The sequence below is a fragment of the Camelus bactrianus genome, chromosome 12 (assembly GCF_048773025.1).
Source record: "Camelus bactrianus isolate YW-2024 breed Bactrian camel chromosome 12, ASM4877302v1, whole genome shotgun sequence".
Classification (NCBI taxonomy): Eukaryota; Metazoa; Chordata; class Mammalia; order Artiodactyla; family Camelidae; genus Camelus; species Camelus bactrianus.
Genome location: NC_133550.1, coordinates 17,459,548 through 17,477,541, shown reverse-complemented (window position 1 = coordinate 17,477,541; position 17,994 = coordinate 17,459,548). Strand labels below are relative to the sequence as shown.

General features: G+C 37.7%; 1 protein-coding gene across 5 annotated transcripts in view; it reads right to left on the bottom strand.

The window, feature by feature from the left end:
- Window positions 1-3,782: 3,782 nt before the first annotated feature.
- CCNT1 (cyclin T1) overlaps window positions 3,783-17,994 on the bottom strand; it is a 28,388-nt gene continuing 14,176 nt past the window's right edge. For 3 of the 5 annotated variants that reach the window (XM_010964218.3, XM_010964219.3, XM_074374953.1), the window contains 3 exons: window positions 17,720-17,883; window positions 17,490-17,560; window positions 3,783-9,788 (listed from right to left, as the gene is read on the bottom strand). In XM_010964218.3, the coding sequence (XP_010962520.1) occupies window positions 8,382-9,788; window positions 17,490-17,560; window positions 17,720-17,883 (1,642 nt within the window). In that variant the 3' untranslated portion in view covers window positions 3,783-8,381. The remainder of the gene's footprint in view (window positions 9,789-17,489; window positions 17,561-17,719; window positions 17,884-17,994) is intronic. The other 2 variants (XM_074374954.1, XR_006728185.2) reach the window with 2 other exon arrangements.

The following is a 17,994-nucleotide window of genomic DNA, read 5'->3' as shown; positions in this document are numbered from 1 at the left end:
CAACTCCGGAGAAAGTGAGGCTGCGGAACCCGCTCGCTCGGTACCGCTCTTTTCCACCTCGCGGCGCGGCGGGTTTTCAGGCCGCAAAAGCGACTGAAAGGTCGCCGTGAGTCTCAGCTGCAGATACCTCACCATCCTTACACAGTGGATACCAAATCAGGCATATAGAGGCCAAAAGATCACTGTACATTTGACTCTTACTGTTTATACAGGAAAAGGCTTTAAGTTTTCTTTTGTGAACAGTTCATTTACGGAAACTTTTTTGAGGATTTACTGAGTCTGGGAAATTACATATATAAACATTTAATTTTCAGAACAATCCTGAGGTAGAAGCTATAATCTCCGTTTTACAGATAAGATAACGGAGGAACAGAATGGGCCCATATCTAGTAATGGGGGAGGGAGGAGAATTTGAACCCAGCCCTAATTCTTTATCCTTTTATTGCCTCTCATATAGTGAAGAACATTGGACTGAGAATTAGGAAATGTTAGTTTTAGTTGAGGCCTTGATTCTCTAAAATTCTCCACAATTCCATGCTAAATAATGCAGACATATAGAAATGGCAGACACAATCCCAACTTTATCATCCTTAATGGACTTCTTAGTTAAAAGCATTTCTCGTGTTTCATCTCCACCACACCTCGCGTTGAAATGAACTGACACTTTGGCCCCTACGCCTTCTGGATCTGTTTTGCATCCCAACCTTTCCAAGCTCTCTTATGTGCTGTCGGTTTCATTTAAGTAAGCTGTTTCTCCACTACAAGTGAGCAGGTGAGCATGATTCACAGTGGTGAGTGAGAATCTACAAGGCTCAAGCACAGCAGTTTAGGCACAAGAGTGATTAAAACCAAAATGGGGGAAGGAGGACTTATAAGTGCCTTTTCCCGGAGATTAGGTCTTTCCCTGGAAGACCCCTTCATGAAATTCATTCATTCAATAAATACTTATTGAGCACCTAAGTGCCAAGCACTGGGGATAGAGAAAACAAGAAAGATAACCCTGCTTTTTTGGAATAAACATTTTAGAGTAGTTTGAGATTGTGGAAGCAATACAACCATAATATTAAATAGCAACTATGAGTTATATATGTAAGCAAACATGCCAACCCTCAAAGAGGTACAAAGGCATTTGTTATAAACACCCTGTAACTCAAAACTAGCAGAGGCAGTCACATCACAGGAAATCTATTCTTTAACCACATGCAGTGATATCGGAAAACAATATTGAAACTACTACAGGGAACAATGTAGTGGCATCAGGGACTACATAGGGATGTAACAAAAACTTTAGAGGGTCTACTGAAGGTCTTAGTTGAAAGAATAAAAAAAACCTCCTGATGAGCCCAAAACAGACCCAAAAATGCTATTTAGAGCCACTTCCTTCTAAGTCAACGAGGGGGTTGATATTATTAAAGGGTCAAGATATCAGCAAATTCTTTGTGTTTTTTAACAAAGCAGATGGCTGTTTTTAATCCACTGAACACTTCACTAACTACTGAATAGGTTAAAGTAGACCTGAGGCTGTTGGTAAATAGAGGTTAGGAAAGATGAATTCTTGAAGGAAAGAGAATTACTTTGGAGTTTTGGGGGCTAATCCTAGAGAAAGTGTTGGGGGCAGGGAGAGAGAAGGAATAAATGAACGCCAAAATCTTGCACTTTCTAGTCATCCTCATCTCAGCATCTGACAACTCCATCCTTCCAGCCTCTGAGACTAAACACTGGAAGTCATCTGACTTCTCTTTTCCAACCCTTTAGAGGAGATCATACTGGCTCCAACTTAAACATACGTAAATTCTCATTATCTTCAGCACTTCCAACTTGGTCTAAGCCACTCTCATCTGCTACCTTAATTATTGTTGAATCTCCTTCCCTTGACTCCTTATAATCCATTCTCAACACAGCAGCCCAAATGAACATTTAAAAACCCGAGCTAGATCTTCTCTATTCAGAACTTTTCAGTGGTGCCCCATTTCACTGTCTTAATAATGGCGAACAAGGCCCTGCATTATCTAGCCTTCTACTGCCTAACCACATATGCTACTTACTCTCCCCTCCTCACTCAATTTCCTACTAGCCACACTGGCCTCCTCGCTGTTTCTCAAACATGCCAGCACTTTCTCACCTCAGAACCTTTGCACTTGTTTCCTGGAATGATCTTACCCCGACTATTCCCATGGCTTGCCCTCTCACCTCTCTCAGGTCTTTGCTGAACTGTAATTTCATGAAGCCTTCCTCCCTAGCCATCTTATTTCAAAATTCAACAACCTACTTATCTACATACACACGTGTGCACACAGACACACAAACCCTATCCCTTATTCCACCTTACATTCTCCAAAGTACTCATCATCTACCATGTCTCCCCTACGAGAATGCAAGTTCTGTGAGAGCAGGATGCTTGTTTAGTTTACTGCCATATTCCCATCAGTAAACAGCAGAGCACTTGGTAGGTACTATTTTCTAATGCAGGAATAAATGAAAGGCAGGGAAGTGCCTGAAACTACTTTCCAGAAAAGGTGTATCTAGTTTTCAATTTAAACTTGTTTTCATTACTGTGGTTTTTTGTTTATTTGTTGGCTTTGAGTGTTATGTGAAATGAAGGGGTTAACATTCCACAGTGCAAAAAAAAAAAAAACAAAAAAAAAGGTAGCACAAGTAGGACATGTGACAACCCATAAACCCAATCAATTCAGCAGAAGTGGGCCCCAGAGCTAAAGATTACAGTAAATACAAGCCTTTAAGGGAATCCAAGTCATAGAAAGGGCTTCAAACTTTTCTATGGAATGTAGACTCAGCTCTCACAAGTGTCAGGGAGACTAAGATGATTAGGCACTGATCAAGGGATAAAAGCTAGCTCTATACCAAATAATTTAACAAACCCCTATAACTGGGGATCCAGTCGTACGAACATTTATACTGATTTATACCTCACCTAGCCCCAAGGATGACACAGCTGTTACCTCTTTTAACAGGAAATCATTAAATTGATGATTTTATAGTATCATTCATTCTCATATCTTTCATTTACTGCTTCTCTACTCTTCCATTCAAACCAGACCAAACCCCTAATATAACAGTGACTTCCACAAGTTTCATATGTACAGAAAACAAAAATCTTAAGTTGTCTTATTTTAGAAAACAGAAAAAGGAATGAACAGAACTTGTGATTTTTTTCAAGTCTTTAATATTGTTAACGATTTTTTTCCTATTAGAGCTTTTAAACTATAGCTACTTTGTTTTAAAATTTTGTAATATTTTAGCATAAAAAATCCTTTTCATTTAAATGTGTAATTTACCTGTGTGTGTGGTTTTGTTATATCCCAAGAAAAGGGTGAGTATTCACTATCAGTTTTTCCAGGCACCACCAAGAAGGCTGTTAATTTTTTTCTCTGAAATGCACTGCTGTCTATAATACCAACATTTCAGATTTTTCGAAGAATCAAGTGTACAATTATGAATAATTGCCAGTGCTTGCCAGATAAGCAGTACATATTGCTATCATCTGTTAGAGCTATATATTTTTGTCTGTACCAGTTACCTTCCAGGTTATCCACGGAACGAGGGATTTTTTTTCCCTCTGCCTCCATCATACTTTATACTATCAGGTTGGCTGTGATGACCAAATCTTAGTTAGGTCTTTCCAAAGAACTCAACTCCTACAGGATCTTTTGCAGTAAGAAAGTACATACTACAACCAAAAGTAAAACAAAACTATAATCATATCAATAAAATGACAATTAAAGACTAATTTGAAGACTCACTACCCATAAACAACAATCAGATGAGTGTTTTATCAGTAACATTTATTGATGGGATGGATAAATACAGACTGAGAAACACACTTGACAGCAAGGTATCAAACTGATAGCCAGACTATAAAATGTATACAACATCCTTTTTTAAATTTTTAAAAAAATTTTTAAGTTTTTACAAAGAGCCCTTACTATAACGGTCACTTACATCTTATCATTCACATAACCGCAGTAGAGATCCCAGGGGTAGCATCCAGAACTGAGGTGCCCCGAGGAGGACAGAGGCAAGAGCAGAATAATATGCTGAGAAAGGACTCTTAAGAGTAATACAAAGAAAACAGACAAAAATACCACCACAAAATTGTACCTGAGTGACATAGATTGGTAAAGTGTTTTACTTTTTTTTTTTTCCTTCCTTGTTCTTTGGTCTGATAAGAAAACATAGTTTTAGATGTGTGAAGTAGGGTGGGGAGAAGGTCAGTTTCAAATCCAGAAACCTAGGTTAACACTAAATTAGGCTGCTGCATTCTTTTCTTTGGGTGCTTAACCCAGCCAGCACTTCCATCTTGTAACCAATCCCAATGTGATCAACCACTGACTAGTTAAGTCCTCAGCTTTCAACTGAAGAGTTCCTGATAACCTGATAGATACATACTTGCTCTGGTTTCGATTAGCATGCTGTCAAGCATCCCTCTCCATGCTTAACATGGCAACAGAAAACCTAAGTCTTCCTTTCTTTTCATTCACCGTGAATACGCACTCAAAAAGGGGAAGAGTAGACAATGCTTTTTGTTAAGCATTCTTTTCCCCCCGTCCCATTTCCAATGCCAAATTTGTACTAAAAACTTTAGAAACATTAAAATGGAAGGGTCTCCCACTTAAGAAAGAATTCTCATTCCAGACCATGCTATCAGGCAGGATTATAGTACCACGCTTGTTTTGAGCTCACATTCACAGAGGGACAAAAAAAAACAAAATAAAACTTGACAGTATGATACAACATGAGTATTTTTTAAACCATCAGGAGCAAACATTCAGTCAAAAGCTGGGTATTAACAAGCAGCGTGAGAAATTTGGGGAGGTATCAAAATCACTGGAACTTTAGTGGAACTGCAGAGGGCTTATTTCTCACCATGTGAAGGGTTGCATAGACTGCTTAAATTCCAAGTTCAAAATGTTCCAGAATCCCTTTTCTAACATTAGTATCAAAACAAATCAACAAAAGAATAATCCTTTTAAAATTCAATCAGTTCCCAAGTCCCCACAGTTTGTGTTTCTGTGGGAAACACATATTTAAAATCCAACCATACTGGGATAAGACCCCTCTAATTGTCCGGAAACAAGGTATAAGGAGTATGGATTTTCAATATGGGGAATTAGGTAGCAGAGGCTTAAGTAAATCCAGCACTGATGTCACCATGATTTTATTTCTATATCCTAATCCATTGCTGTTTCCAAATGGAGATTTAAATTTTTTCTATTGATGTTGTTGAAGCCAATAATATAGGACTATGCAAAAGGGTACATTAAATCAAAACACTAAAATCATTAAAAAAAAAAAAAAAAAGAGGAAGCTGAGGGTCTCAGAAATGGAAACACACTGATTCATGAGTGAAAAGACTAGACTAATTTCTACGTATCCTCTAAGCCCCCAAAGCATGACCAATGCTTCAGAAGACCGACTTAGCCTTAGATTAATGCTTCACTAGAGTTCAGCTAACAGCAAAACAGGTATCTGATTAAAAGCCCTAAGGACAACTCACAGGTATTTGTTTTTGTCAACATGAGATTCAAGCAGTTTTAGGAATGAGATTTACAGAACTGGAGGCTCCAGGCCTGCTTACCACCACTTATCCTTGATAGTCTAGGTAAAAAGAAGGGGGGGGGGAGCCACGTTTACTAGACTAACTTTGGATGTATAAATCCCATTTCTCACCCTCTGAAGTGGTGAGGGTAGAGAAGACACAGAGTTTAGAAACCACACAACCTTTTGAAGCCTAAGTGTATGGAACTTGGACAATACGCATGCTAGCTGACAGGCACATCTGCTAACCCAAAGGCAATGCAGCAGCTTCATGCAGAGCCAGTAAGGAGGTTCACAACATATGCGTAGATCTACAAGCAGACACAGCAGGTATCTTAAAGCAGTATCAGGAGGTGCTAATCTGGAAAAGTCTCTAAAATGACCTGTAACAGCAATGATCTACTAGTGTAAAGGCCAGACTACGCAGCAAAAAGCAGCTCTTAGGCTCTAGTAAGCACTTTTTTCAAGGTCACTCCTGACAAAGTTCTAAGGAACTAACTACAGACTGCCATGGAGAACTGCTGGGGCCAAGCGGGTATGTATCTCTGTGATGAGGGAGTGAATGTGATTAGAAAACATGTGACATTTGATGAGGAAAACTGAAAGCTGTAAAAGACATTTTCATAATCAGATCAGTGATCATCAATTCCACAAAGATAAAGATGAAAACTAAGTAACATTTTGGGGAGGTCAGAAGGAAAGCTGACTCTACCAAACAAAATCTAAACAAAACAGAAAGCCTAAATTTAGTAAACACACTACGCATCTACCAATTACCTAGCACAACACAAAATATAAAGGAGAAAGAGGAAAATGTCATCCACAAAAGTAAAGTGAGATTCCAGGTCAAAAGTATGACTGGTGTATAGATCAGCTGAGAGCTCATTTTACACAGCAACGTCACGCACTCTAGACAGCTCAGATATGCAGAGATGTAGGGCGCTAATTCACCTTCAGTTAAGGTTTACTGCACAAATTCCTTCCTATATTAGGCCAGTGCATCATCAACTCCATCTGCCCCAGTATTCTCCCCAGCCTGCGCCTGGCAAGCAGCAGCACATGTACAACTCCCATCTCCCTGACTTTTCAACAGAAAAATTTCAGTTTATCCGTAAAGGGTATTTGGTGTGAAAGAAGCTGCATTAAAAACAAGACAAATTCAAACTGTCATCTTCTCCATGGCAAAAGATGCCATGAAGACCGAACACCACCACATTAAATGATCTGTGGCTAGGTGGCATTTTCAGCTGGACAACTTGGCTTAGAATTCTTTCTAGCCCCTTGGAAGATTTCTTTCCTCAGCAAAGTGTTCACACCTAAAATATGGGATAATCAAGCACCCATAAGAACAGGACTGTGATCCATTTTTCTAAAGGACTCTTAGAAATCTCCTAAAGAACTTCTGCCTAGAGGCTAAAGCCACCAAAGATGGACAATCTAAACAGCACCTGCAGGCTAGGCTTACTCACGCTCACAGCACCAGTGCTGTTAAATTCATAAGCTCCAATCTCTGAAGTCATACAGGCTGCAAAAAATGAGGATGCAGCTGTTTCCCTTCAGATATACAGATAAAAAGCAAGTCGTACATTCATAATGTCCTAAAAATTCCCAATCACAATTCCATTGTTTTCAGTATCCTCTAGTGTCATGGCTTCTCCCAGAACTATTCTCATACATTGTCTGGGCTTTCACAGGCAGGACAGCACATCCCCCTTCCCTTCAGAGACCCTGAGACTGCTCTCACTTGAACACTTTCCCAAAGCCCAACGTGAAAAAAGACACACCCAATTCTGTAGGGCAGAAGCCAGCCTAGCTCCCCAACCTTCTTCCTCAACCCCACCTTTGTTCTACACCAAAAGGAAAAAAGGGGTAAAAAGGAACTTCTCCTATGGAGTCCAGAGTCAGGCCACTGGCTGCATCTGCCTAAACTAGAATTTAGAAGGCTACCCTCAATTATCACATAAAGAAAAGGGAAAATACCACGTCAAATACATGCCTCTTCCTTCCTTTATGTTCTAAAGGCCACACCGTGCTCTCTCTAGTAGACTGTTGGGAAGCGAAAATGGTGAAGGACAGGGAGGGAAAGATACAACATGATTTTTAAACACACACACTGAAAAACACACATACCCACACTTACATACACACTTAAAGGTTGCAACACTTCAAGTGGCCGGAGCCTATCTCAACTCATGGCCAAGTCTATCCTCCCATCCCCCCTATACAAACCACCCCCTCCAATCCCACCCCCCAGGACTCATTGCTATGTATCTCATACACACAGCAAAATCCCTATCCCCTCCCCAATTATATAAAAAAACTAAACAGATAACTTACTTTCTTTAAATTATTTTTTTAAAGTCTCTTAAAAAGATTTTGACGTTTAAATACTTCCTCTCTTCTGATATATTAAACACTACAAGGATCCACAACTGTTTGATAAACCCTCCATATTTCAGTCCTGGCAAGAAGAGGGAAGATATCAACTCTAATCAATCTAATTAAGAGGTGGAGAGGCCAAGAACAGAAAAAGTATTCTTAATCCTTCACAGCTTTAACACATTCTCACCTCTCTAATACCAGTAAAAGCTATAATAAAATAGTTAAATTTCTGAGGCAGGAGATATAATAACCAAGGCCATCTACCACCCTCCCACCTATGTCTCAATATTAATTTATTCCCTAGTCCAAGAAGGGTGACATATTTCATAAAGGAAACAATTTTCTTAGTCCAGAATCAGTAGTTTGTGTTTTTTTGTGTGTTGTTTTGTTTTTTAAAAAGATGTGTTTTTAAAGATTTTTTTTCCTCCTCTTCTTTCTCTTTTTTACTTAGGAAGGGGTGGAAGTGGTGGAGGAGGTTCTGATGGTAGAGGTGGCAGTCGGGGTTTGTCTGTATTGCCAGATCTGGAGGACATTCCACCAGCCCGTGGATTCAGATATTCACTGTAAGAATGAACAAATTCAAACGCAGGGGGCTGAGTGGGCTGAACGCCCTGGGCACTGAGAAGGGAGTGAAGCATATTCACAGTGTCTTGATAGTCTATGGTCTGGGTTGCATTGTGACCATTGGCTCCAGTGGAGCCTTTATCCAATTTCACATGAGGAACTCGAGTTTTACAGCTGGGCTGTGAAAAGGGAAGGCCACTTGTGTCTGAGCTATGCCCAGGCAACTGGGCCATTGCAGGAAGAGGAGGGAAGGAGAAATTCATGGAAGAGGATTTAGTACTCTTGGCAGTCTTGGCTGAATGCTCAAACACCGCCCCTCCAATCTCTTCAGGGAGGGGCCTTTTGCGAGAAGAACTGGAAGAGGAGAAAGAGCTAGACAAGCTATAGGGTTTGTGTGCTAAGGTGCTTGTCTGGCTACTATGTTTTGGATCGCTCGGACGCTTGTTCCCAGTACCAGCGGGAAGCTGTGAGTGAGAGTGCTTGTGTGAGTGGTGATTATGATGATGATGGTGATTAGATGGGTGAGTCTTGTGCTTTTCTTTGTGCTCCCGGCTCTTTGTGACGCTGTCATCCACAGAATTGTGCTTGTCGGGTGCAGCATGAACTTTAATGCGCATTTTTATCTCCTCAGGTTTTGAAGAGGCAGGTTTCTCTCCACTTGTCACTGGGATTCTCATTTTGAAAGCTGTTTTGTCAGACTTCTCCAGAAAAGGCCTCTCAGGGTTTTCTGAGCCCTCCATCGGCATCTTCAGAATGACTGAAGAATGGCTATCATGGTGAGACAGGAGATTCTGGGCAGCATATGCATACTGTGACTTCACATTGGCCTCCATATTCTCCAGTTGCCTCTTCTGGGCAGCCAACTCTTCTGCATGCTTTGCACGGTATTCTTTCAGTGATACTTTAGCTGATGGCACACTCTTACTGTTCTGTTTCTGGGAAATAAATGTATTGGAACTGTCCTGCTGCAAGGAATGATCAACTCCTGTAAGTGCTAAATTCTCACTAGTCCGATGACCTTGAGCTGGTTCTACTTTAAAAGGAGGGTGGGAGGACAGCCAGCGCTCACCAGGCAACATCTCCATGCTGCTTAAGTTGCTGGTTGACTCACCAGTGGCTGGAAGGGAAGGCACTGCACTTGTGGTAGAAGAAGCTGACATGCTCATTAAACCTGCAATAGTTGTGTCTGAAGAGCTCTGGGAAATCATATTGAGGATTGTCTGCTCTGAAGTGTTGTCATCTGTCCCTCGGTCATCTGCTTTTGTTTTCATGGCAGCTTGGCATGCCTAGAATGAAGCAAATGACACTTTCTCACTTCAGGTAATTTATCAAATGGAAACAAAACACTGAAATGTTAGACTGTGCTTGCTGTGACACTGGAAGTTTTGGACAGCCCATACCCAGAAGGCTACTCTAACACGAGACTGCTAATTATTACCATCAGGAGACAAGTTTTTAAACCTTCAATCAAGCATCACATTAACAGAATCTCAAAGAGGTCTCTGAATTCCCATGTTCACTACAGCACTATTCATCATATCCAAGGTATGAAAGCAACCCAAGTGTCCATCAATGAGTCAATGCATTTTTAAAATATGGTCTATACGTGCAATTAACTATCACTCCGCCTTTTAAAAAAGGAAGAAGATTCTGTGAAGACAGCAGAGTGGGAAGCACCAGGAATCCGTCTCCCACCTAGACAGCAACTGCACAGGCAGAATCTGTCTGATATAACTGTTTTGGAATTCGGGAGTCTGTTGAAGGCTTGCAATATCCAGGGTAAGGTTTGCACAGTAAATTGGGGTAAATTTCCCTCAATTTCAGCTCTCAGCCCGAGCCAGCTATGCATCTGCTCCTGAAGTAGCTTGCACACAGCTTGAGGGACCCAGGTTGGACAAAAAGGACTCTATTTTCCAGATACTGGAGAACTGTGCTCTGATTGCTGACTGCTGCTTTTGATCACGGAGGTACAAAGAGGCCAGCAGCCATTGTTGTTGCACCTCCCTCCACTGCTGCATGCCCCTCCCCTTTGGCTGAAGTGACTTACAGGATATAAAGGGCCAACACCCTTCCTCCCGCACTTCATTTTTTGCTTTTTCTCCCTTTGGGAGCCAGATATTAGAGTAGGATATTCAAAAACAACTGCATATTCAGGTATGTCAGGGAAAGGCTCAGAAAAGAACTGAGAAGACCTTAAATTTACACATCAAGCTGATCCTCAGCACAGAGACATCCTTCAAAATCAACCCTCCACCCCAAATATACAGAAACAATAAAAATAACAGCAAACCCCAGGGAAGGGAGAGAATCTGATTTTTAGAATTACCATGTTATTAGATTCAAATGTCCAGTCTTCAACAACAACAAAAATCACAGGCATGTAAAGAAACAGGAAAGTATAGCTCATTCAAAGGGGGAAAAACAATCAACAGAAACTGTTCCTGAAAAAGATACAATGGCAGATATACTAGACAAAGATGTTAAAAATAACTCCCTTAAAGACACACTCAAAGAACTAAAGGAAGATACAGAGAAGTCAAGAAAACAATACGTGAACAAATTGGAAATATCAGTAAAGAGACAGAAAACCTAAAAAGAAACCAAAAAGAAATCCTGGAGTTGAAAAACAGAATAAATGAAATGAAAAACACAGAAGACAGTGAACTGATACATTCTAAGTACTAAAAGGAAAAAAACTGTCAGCCAAGAATCCTATATCCACCAAGAATGTCCTTCAAAAAAGTGAGTAAGAAATTAAGATATTTCCAGTTAAATAAAAACTGAGGGAGTTAATGACCATTAGACCAGCCATATAAGGAAGGCTCAAGGGACTCCTCCAAGACTATAACTTTAAGCCACATGGAGAAATAAAGATCTCAATAAAAGTAAATACATGAGCAATTATAAAAACTAGAACTGTAACAATGATTTGTAATTGCATTTTTTGGTTTCTACATGATTAAGGAGACTAACACATTCTAAGGGAAAAAAAAATCAGTGTAAAACCTAGTATTACTCTAAAAAATTTTTTGGTTTACAATTCCAAATCTTACTTTTTATCTATTGTAAGAGCCTAATTCATCTAGAAGAATTATTAGTTCATGTTTTAGGGCACACAATGTGTAAAGATTTAATTTTGTAACATCAACAACCAAAAGGGGTGAGGATGCAGCTGTAAAGGAGAGAGTTTTGAATGTTACTGAAGTTAAACTAATATAAATTTCAAATTAGGGTATTATAACTTTTGGATGTTAAATGTAATCCCCATGGTAAACACAAAGAAAATAGCCCAGAATACAAAAAAGGAAATGAGAAAGGAACTTTTAAATTTACATTATGAAAAATCAGCTGAACGCAAAAGAAGACAAGAATGCAGGAAATGAGGGACAAAAAGCTACAAAAGGCATACAGACATACCTTGGAGATACTGCAGGTTCAGTTTTAGACCATCTCAATAAACCAAGTAACTCAATAAAGTGAGTCACACACACTTTTTGGTTTCCCAGTGCATATAAAAATTATGTCTACACTATACTGTAGTCTATTAAACATGCAATAGCAATACGTGTAAAAAAATGTACAGACCTTAATTTAAAATACCTTACTGCTAAAAAATGCTAACCATCATTTGAGCCTTTAGTGAGCTGTAGTAGTAACATTAAAGATTACTGATCACAGATCACCATACCAAATATAATAATAATGAAAAAGTTTGAAATGCTGCAAGAATTACCAAAATGTGACAGACATGAAGTGAGCAAATCCTGTTGAAAAAATGGCACCAATAGACTTGCTCAACACAGGGTTGCCAATAACCTTCATTATAAAAAATGCAGTATCTGCAAAGTGCAATAAAAAAGTGTATGCCTATATAAAAAACAAACAGTATAATGACAGAAGTCCCTCCTTACCCGTAATTACTTTATGTATAAATGGATTGAATTAATGAAAAGACAGAGATTAGTAGAATGGATAAAAATATATGATAAACTATATGCTGTGTAAAAGCAACTGAGATCCAAAGACACAAACAGGTTGCAAGTGAAAACATGGGAAAAGATATACCATGCAAACACTAACAAAAAGAAAGGTGTGACTACACTAATAGCAGACAAAATAGACTTTAAATCAAAAAAGGTTTCAAGAGATGAAGGACATTATGTATTCTAAAAGGCTAGTGACAGAGGTAAGACATAACAATTATAAACATTCACACATGTAATGACAGGCCATCAAGATATATGAAGCTGAAGCCAAAACCTAACAGAATTAAAGAGAAATAGACAGTAATAGTTGGAGACTTCAAAACCCTGCTCATAACAATAGGTAGACCAGACAGAAGATAAGGAAATGAGGACTTAAACAATAAATAAACTAGATCTAACAGAGATATACAGAACACTCTACCTAAAAACAGCAGCGCACACGTTCTTTTCAAATGCATATGGGACATTTTCCATAATAGACCATATGTTAGGCAGCAAACTTAGTCAATAGATTTTAAAAGATACATATCATACAAAGTGTCTTTTCGAAACACCATGTGATAAAGTTAGAAATCAGTAACAGAAAGAAAATTGGGGGAAAAAAATCACAAAATTGTGGGAAAAAAACCAATGGATCAAAGAAATCAAAAGGGGAAATTAGAAAATACTTAAGAGACAAAGGAAAACAAAAAGACGATATATCAAAGCTTAAGGGACACAGCAAAAGTGGTGCTAAGGGAGAAATTATAGCTATAAACACTACATTAAAAAAAACAAGAAACACTTCAAAATAACTAACTTTATACCTTGAGGAACTGGAAAAGTAAGCACTAAACCCAAAGTTTAGCAGAAAGAAAAATATAATAAAGATTAGAACAGAGATAAAACAGAAAATAGAAAAATAGAGAAAAATCAACTAAAACAGAAATTGGCTCTTTGACAAGATCAACACAATTGACAAACCTTTAGCTAGATGGACTAAGAGAAAAAGAGGAAAAGCTCAAACTACTAAAATCAGAAATAAAAGTGGAGACATTGCTACCATTCTAAGAAGACTGTACACCTACAAGTTGAATAACCCAAAGAAAACAAATTCCCAGAAACAAAACTTACCAAAACTAAATCATGAGGAGAAAATCTGAACAGACCTGTAACTTGTAATTAAATTGACTCAATAATCAAAAATTTCTAAGGCCCATCACTAGTTATCCTATCAATCATTTAAAGAAGTGAATACCAACTGTTTTCAGACTTCCCAAAAATTTTAAGAGGAACACTTCTCAGCTCTTTTCTATGAGGCCAGCATTACCCTGACACCAAAGCCAGACAAAAATACCACAAGGAAAGGAAAACTACAAACCAGTATCTCTTATGACCACTGATTCAAAAATCTTCAACAAAATACTAGCAAAATGAATTCAGCAGCACATTAAAAAAAAATTATGTATCATGACCAAGTGGGATTTATTCCTCAAGGATGGTTCCACATATGGAAATTGATGTAATATGCCATATAAACAAAATGAAGGAGAAGAAATCCCATGATCATCTCAATTTATGCAGAAAAAGCACTTGACAAAATTCAACACTTTCTGATAAAAACACTCAACTAACTGGGAATGTAAAGAAACTACCTCAACATAATAAAAGCCATATGTAAAAAACCCACTGTGAACATCATATTCAATGGTGAAAGACTGAAAGCTTTCTTTAAGATCAGAAATAAGGAAAGGATGGCAACTTTCACCACTTCTATTCAATACAGTACAGCAATCAGGCAAGGAAAAAAAAAAGGTATCCAAATTGGAAAAGTAGTAAAATTCTGTTTGCAGATGATATGAGCTTATATGTAGAAACCTAAAAATTCCACCAAAATTTATTTTTTCTAATTTTATTAGAATTAACAAATGAATTCGGCAAAGCAGCAAGATACAAAGTCAATAAATAAAATTCAGTTGCACTTCTCCACACAAACAATAAACAATCCGAAATGGAAACTGTGAATACAATTGCATTTACAATAGCATCAAAAATTTTAAAATATCTAGGAATTAACTTAATCAAGGAAGTGAAAGATTTGTACAAGAAAACTACAAAACACTGCTGAAAAAAATTAAGTAAAACATAATTGGAAACTCATCCCATGTTCTGGATCCAAACATTAAATCAAACATTAACATTGTTAAAATATGAATACCCAAAGCAATCTATAGATTCAATGTAATCCCTGTCAAAATCCCAATGACCTTTTTTGCACAAATAGAAAAACCCATCCTAGAATTCATATGGAATCTCAAAGGGCAGCAAATAGTGAAAACAATCCTGAAAATGAAGAACGAAACTGGAAGACTCATACTTCCTAATTCCAAAACTTACTACAAAGCCACAGTAATCAATACAGTGTGGTATTGACAAAAAGACAAGACATATAGATGAATGGAACAGTATAGAAAACTCAGAAATAAACCCTCTCATATATGGTCAAATGACTTTTGACAAGGATGCCAAGACCATTCAACAAATGATGCTAGGAAAACTGCATATCCACATGAAGAATGAGGCTGGACCCTTACCTAACACCATAAACAAAAAATTAACTCAACATGGATAAAAGACCTACATTTGAGATCTAAAACAATAAAACTCTTATAAGAGACACAGGACAAAAGGCTTTACAACATTGGATTTAGCAATGATTTTTTAGATATTAGACCAAAGGAACAGGTAACCAGAAGAAAAAGAAAGAGAGAGAAAGGGAAGAAAGAAGAAGAAATGGACTTCATAAAAATTTTTAAATTTTGTGCATCAAAAGACACCATCTAGAGTAAAAGGCAACCCATATAATGGGAGAAGATAATTGTAAGTTATATACCTGCTAAGGGATTAAAAGCCAGAATGTATAGAGAACTCCTAAAACTCAACAACAACAACAAAAAAATCAATTCAAAAATGGGCAAAGCATTAGAATAGACATTTCTCCAAAGAAGATACACAAATGGCCAATAAGAACATGAAAAATGCTTAACATCATTAACCATTAAGGAAATGCAAATCAAAACTATGAGATACCACCTCACATACCTTAAGATGGCTACTCCCAAAAAAACAAAGCAGCAAGTGTTAGAAAGGATAGAAAGAAACTAACACTTGTGCACTGTTTGGTAGAAATGTAAAATGCTACAGCCACTACAGAAAACAATGCAATGGTTCCTCAACAAATTAAAAATAGAACTAACATATGACCTGCCAATTCCACTTCTGGGCATACACCCAGAAGCATAGAAAGCAGGGTCTCAAAGAGATATGTGTACACCAATATTCATGGGAGCATTATTCACAATTCTAAAATTCAGAAGCAAACCAAATATTTATTGATGGAAGAATGGATAAACAAAATGTAGTACATACACACAAAGGAGTACTATTCAGCCTTAAAGAGGTACAAAATTCTATAATATGCTATAACACAGATGACCCTTGAGGACATTATGCTAACTGAAATAAGTCAGTCATAAAAAGACAAATAATATATGATTCACTTATATGAAGTACTTAGAGTAGTCTAAATCATAAAGACAGAAAGTATATTAGTAGTTGCCAAGGGCTTAGGTCAGGAAGAATAGATAGTTATTGTTTAATGATTATAGAGTTTCAGTTTTGTAAGATGAAAAGTTATGGGAATAGATGGTAATAATGGTTGCACGACAGTATGAATGTATGTAATACATTAAAATGGCTAAGATGGTAAATTTTATGTTATTTGCACGACAGTATGAATGTATGTAATACATTAAAATGGCTAAGATGGTAAATTTTATGTTATTTGTATTTTACAATTTAAAATAAAAAAAGGGAGAAATCCTGCCATTTGCAACAACATAGACAAAACTGGAAGACCTTTTAATAAGTGAAATAAGCCAGACACAGAAAGACAAATACTGCATGATCTCACTTATATGAGGAATCTAAAACAGTCAAACTCGTAGAGGCAGAGAGTAGAACAGTGGTTGCCAGAGACTGAGGGACGGGGGAAACAAGGACCTATTAGTCAAAGGGTAGAAAGTTTTAGTTACACAAGATGAATATATCCTAGAGCTCTTCTGTACAGCATAGTACATAGTACCTATAGTTAAAAATACCATATCATATACTTAATCACTTCTCGGCTTTTTGGCTAAGATCAAATGTAGTACTGTATACTTAAAATTTTGTTCAAGTGTTCTATCATCCAAAAAAAAAAAAGTGACCATACCTATATCAGTGTTACAAGGCAATAAAAAAAAAAGTTGTATATATCTAAAATTCATTCATTATTACCACTTACAATTGCAGTTAGTCCAAAATTCTGGTGAGGTTTTTTATGAAAGTAAAAGATGACCTGGATGCTCTCAAGTTTCCTTTGAACCCTAAGCAAACTCATTTTCTGCAACTCACCCAACTCAGGAGAATGCAATTAAGCTTATCAGTCTAGATTTCTGAGAAATGCAAGGAACATTTTTAAACTTTTTGACACTGGAAAAAAAGGGAACAATTCCATTATCCGTAAGACTTTTGAAAAATATCTGAAATACTTTAGACTGTAATCTATATAAAAACAAAATTCTAAAATCCATTTAAAAGCAGGTAATATCAAAGACAAAATTATGATAACAGCGCTAAACTCCTAAGTCTGTATCCTTCCTCTACCAGAAGACAACACCCTGTGACTCAGAAAAGCCATTTTTTCCCTTTAACAGTCTCCACACAAATAATACTCAACCAATGTTACTGACCAAATGACTGTATCACAAGAGTTGCAAGACACAAAATAAATCTTGCTGCCACCTACAACCACTGACTTCTGGGTCAGTATCCAAACTATGAAGTTGAAGTCGTGACTATTGCACAACTATAAAAAGGGAAATTCCAAACCTACGGTACATATCCAATTCCGGTATATTCACTGGTGTAGTCAAAAGAAGAAAACGGTTTGTTCCACAAGCTGACAGCAATAATTCTTACCCTCCAATTCCGAATTCGTTTGAGCCTGTTGGGGGTTTTCTCCAGAATCTGCAGAAATTCATGGGTCAGTTCTACAAATAAAATTAGAACATTTAAGAAAAACTCACAGAGGCAGAACTAATGAAATGTGAGTAACCTCAACTATTTGCATCTGAAATCAAGTCACCTTTGGCCAGATATAGGACAACCAAGAGCAAGTGCTTTTCAAGGTCCCTTACTCTAAAACTTACCATCTAAAAGTTCCAAGGTCACAGTGGCGTCAACATACTCCCACCAGTGCTTCCCATCAGTTGAGACTGGGATCTCCCAGTTGGACCACTTGCAAGCCAGATGAATGCAGACACAGGCCACCACAGGAGGTGTGTACTGCAGGCTAAATGTGGTCAAATGCAGGCTGACACCAGAGGGAAGGAAACAAGAGAGTGTCATGAGCTCTCAGTTCTGAACCCAAACTTTAAACTCTCCATTAATTTAAAAAAAAAAAAGTTAAAAAAAAAAAATCACT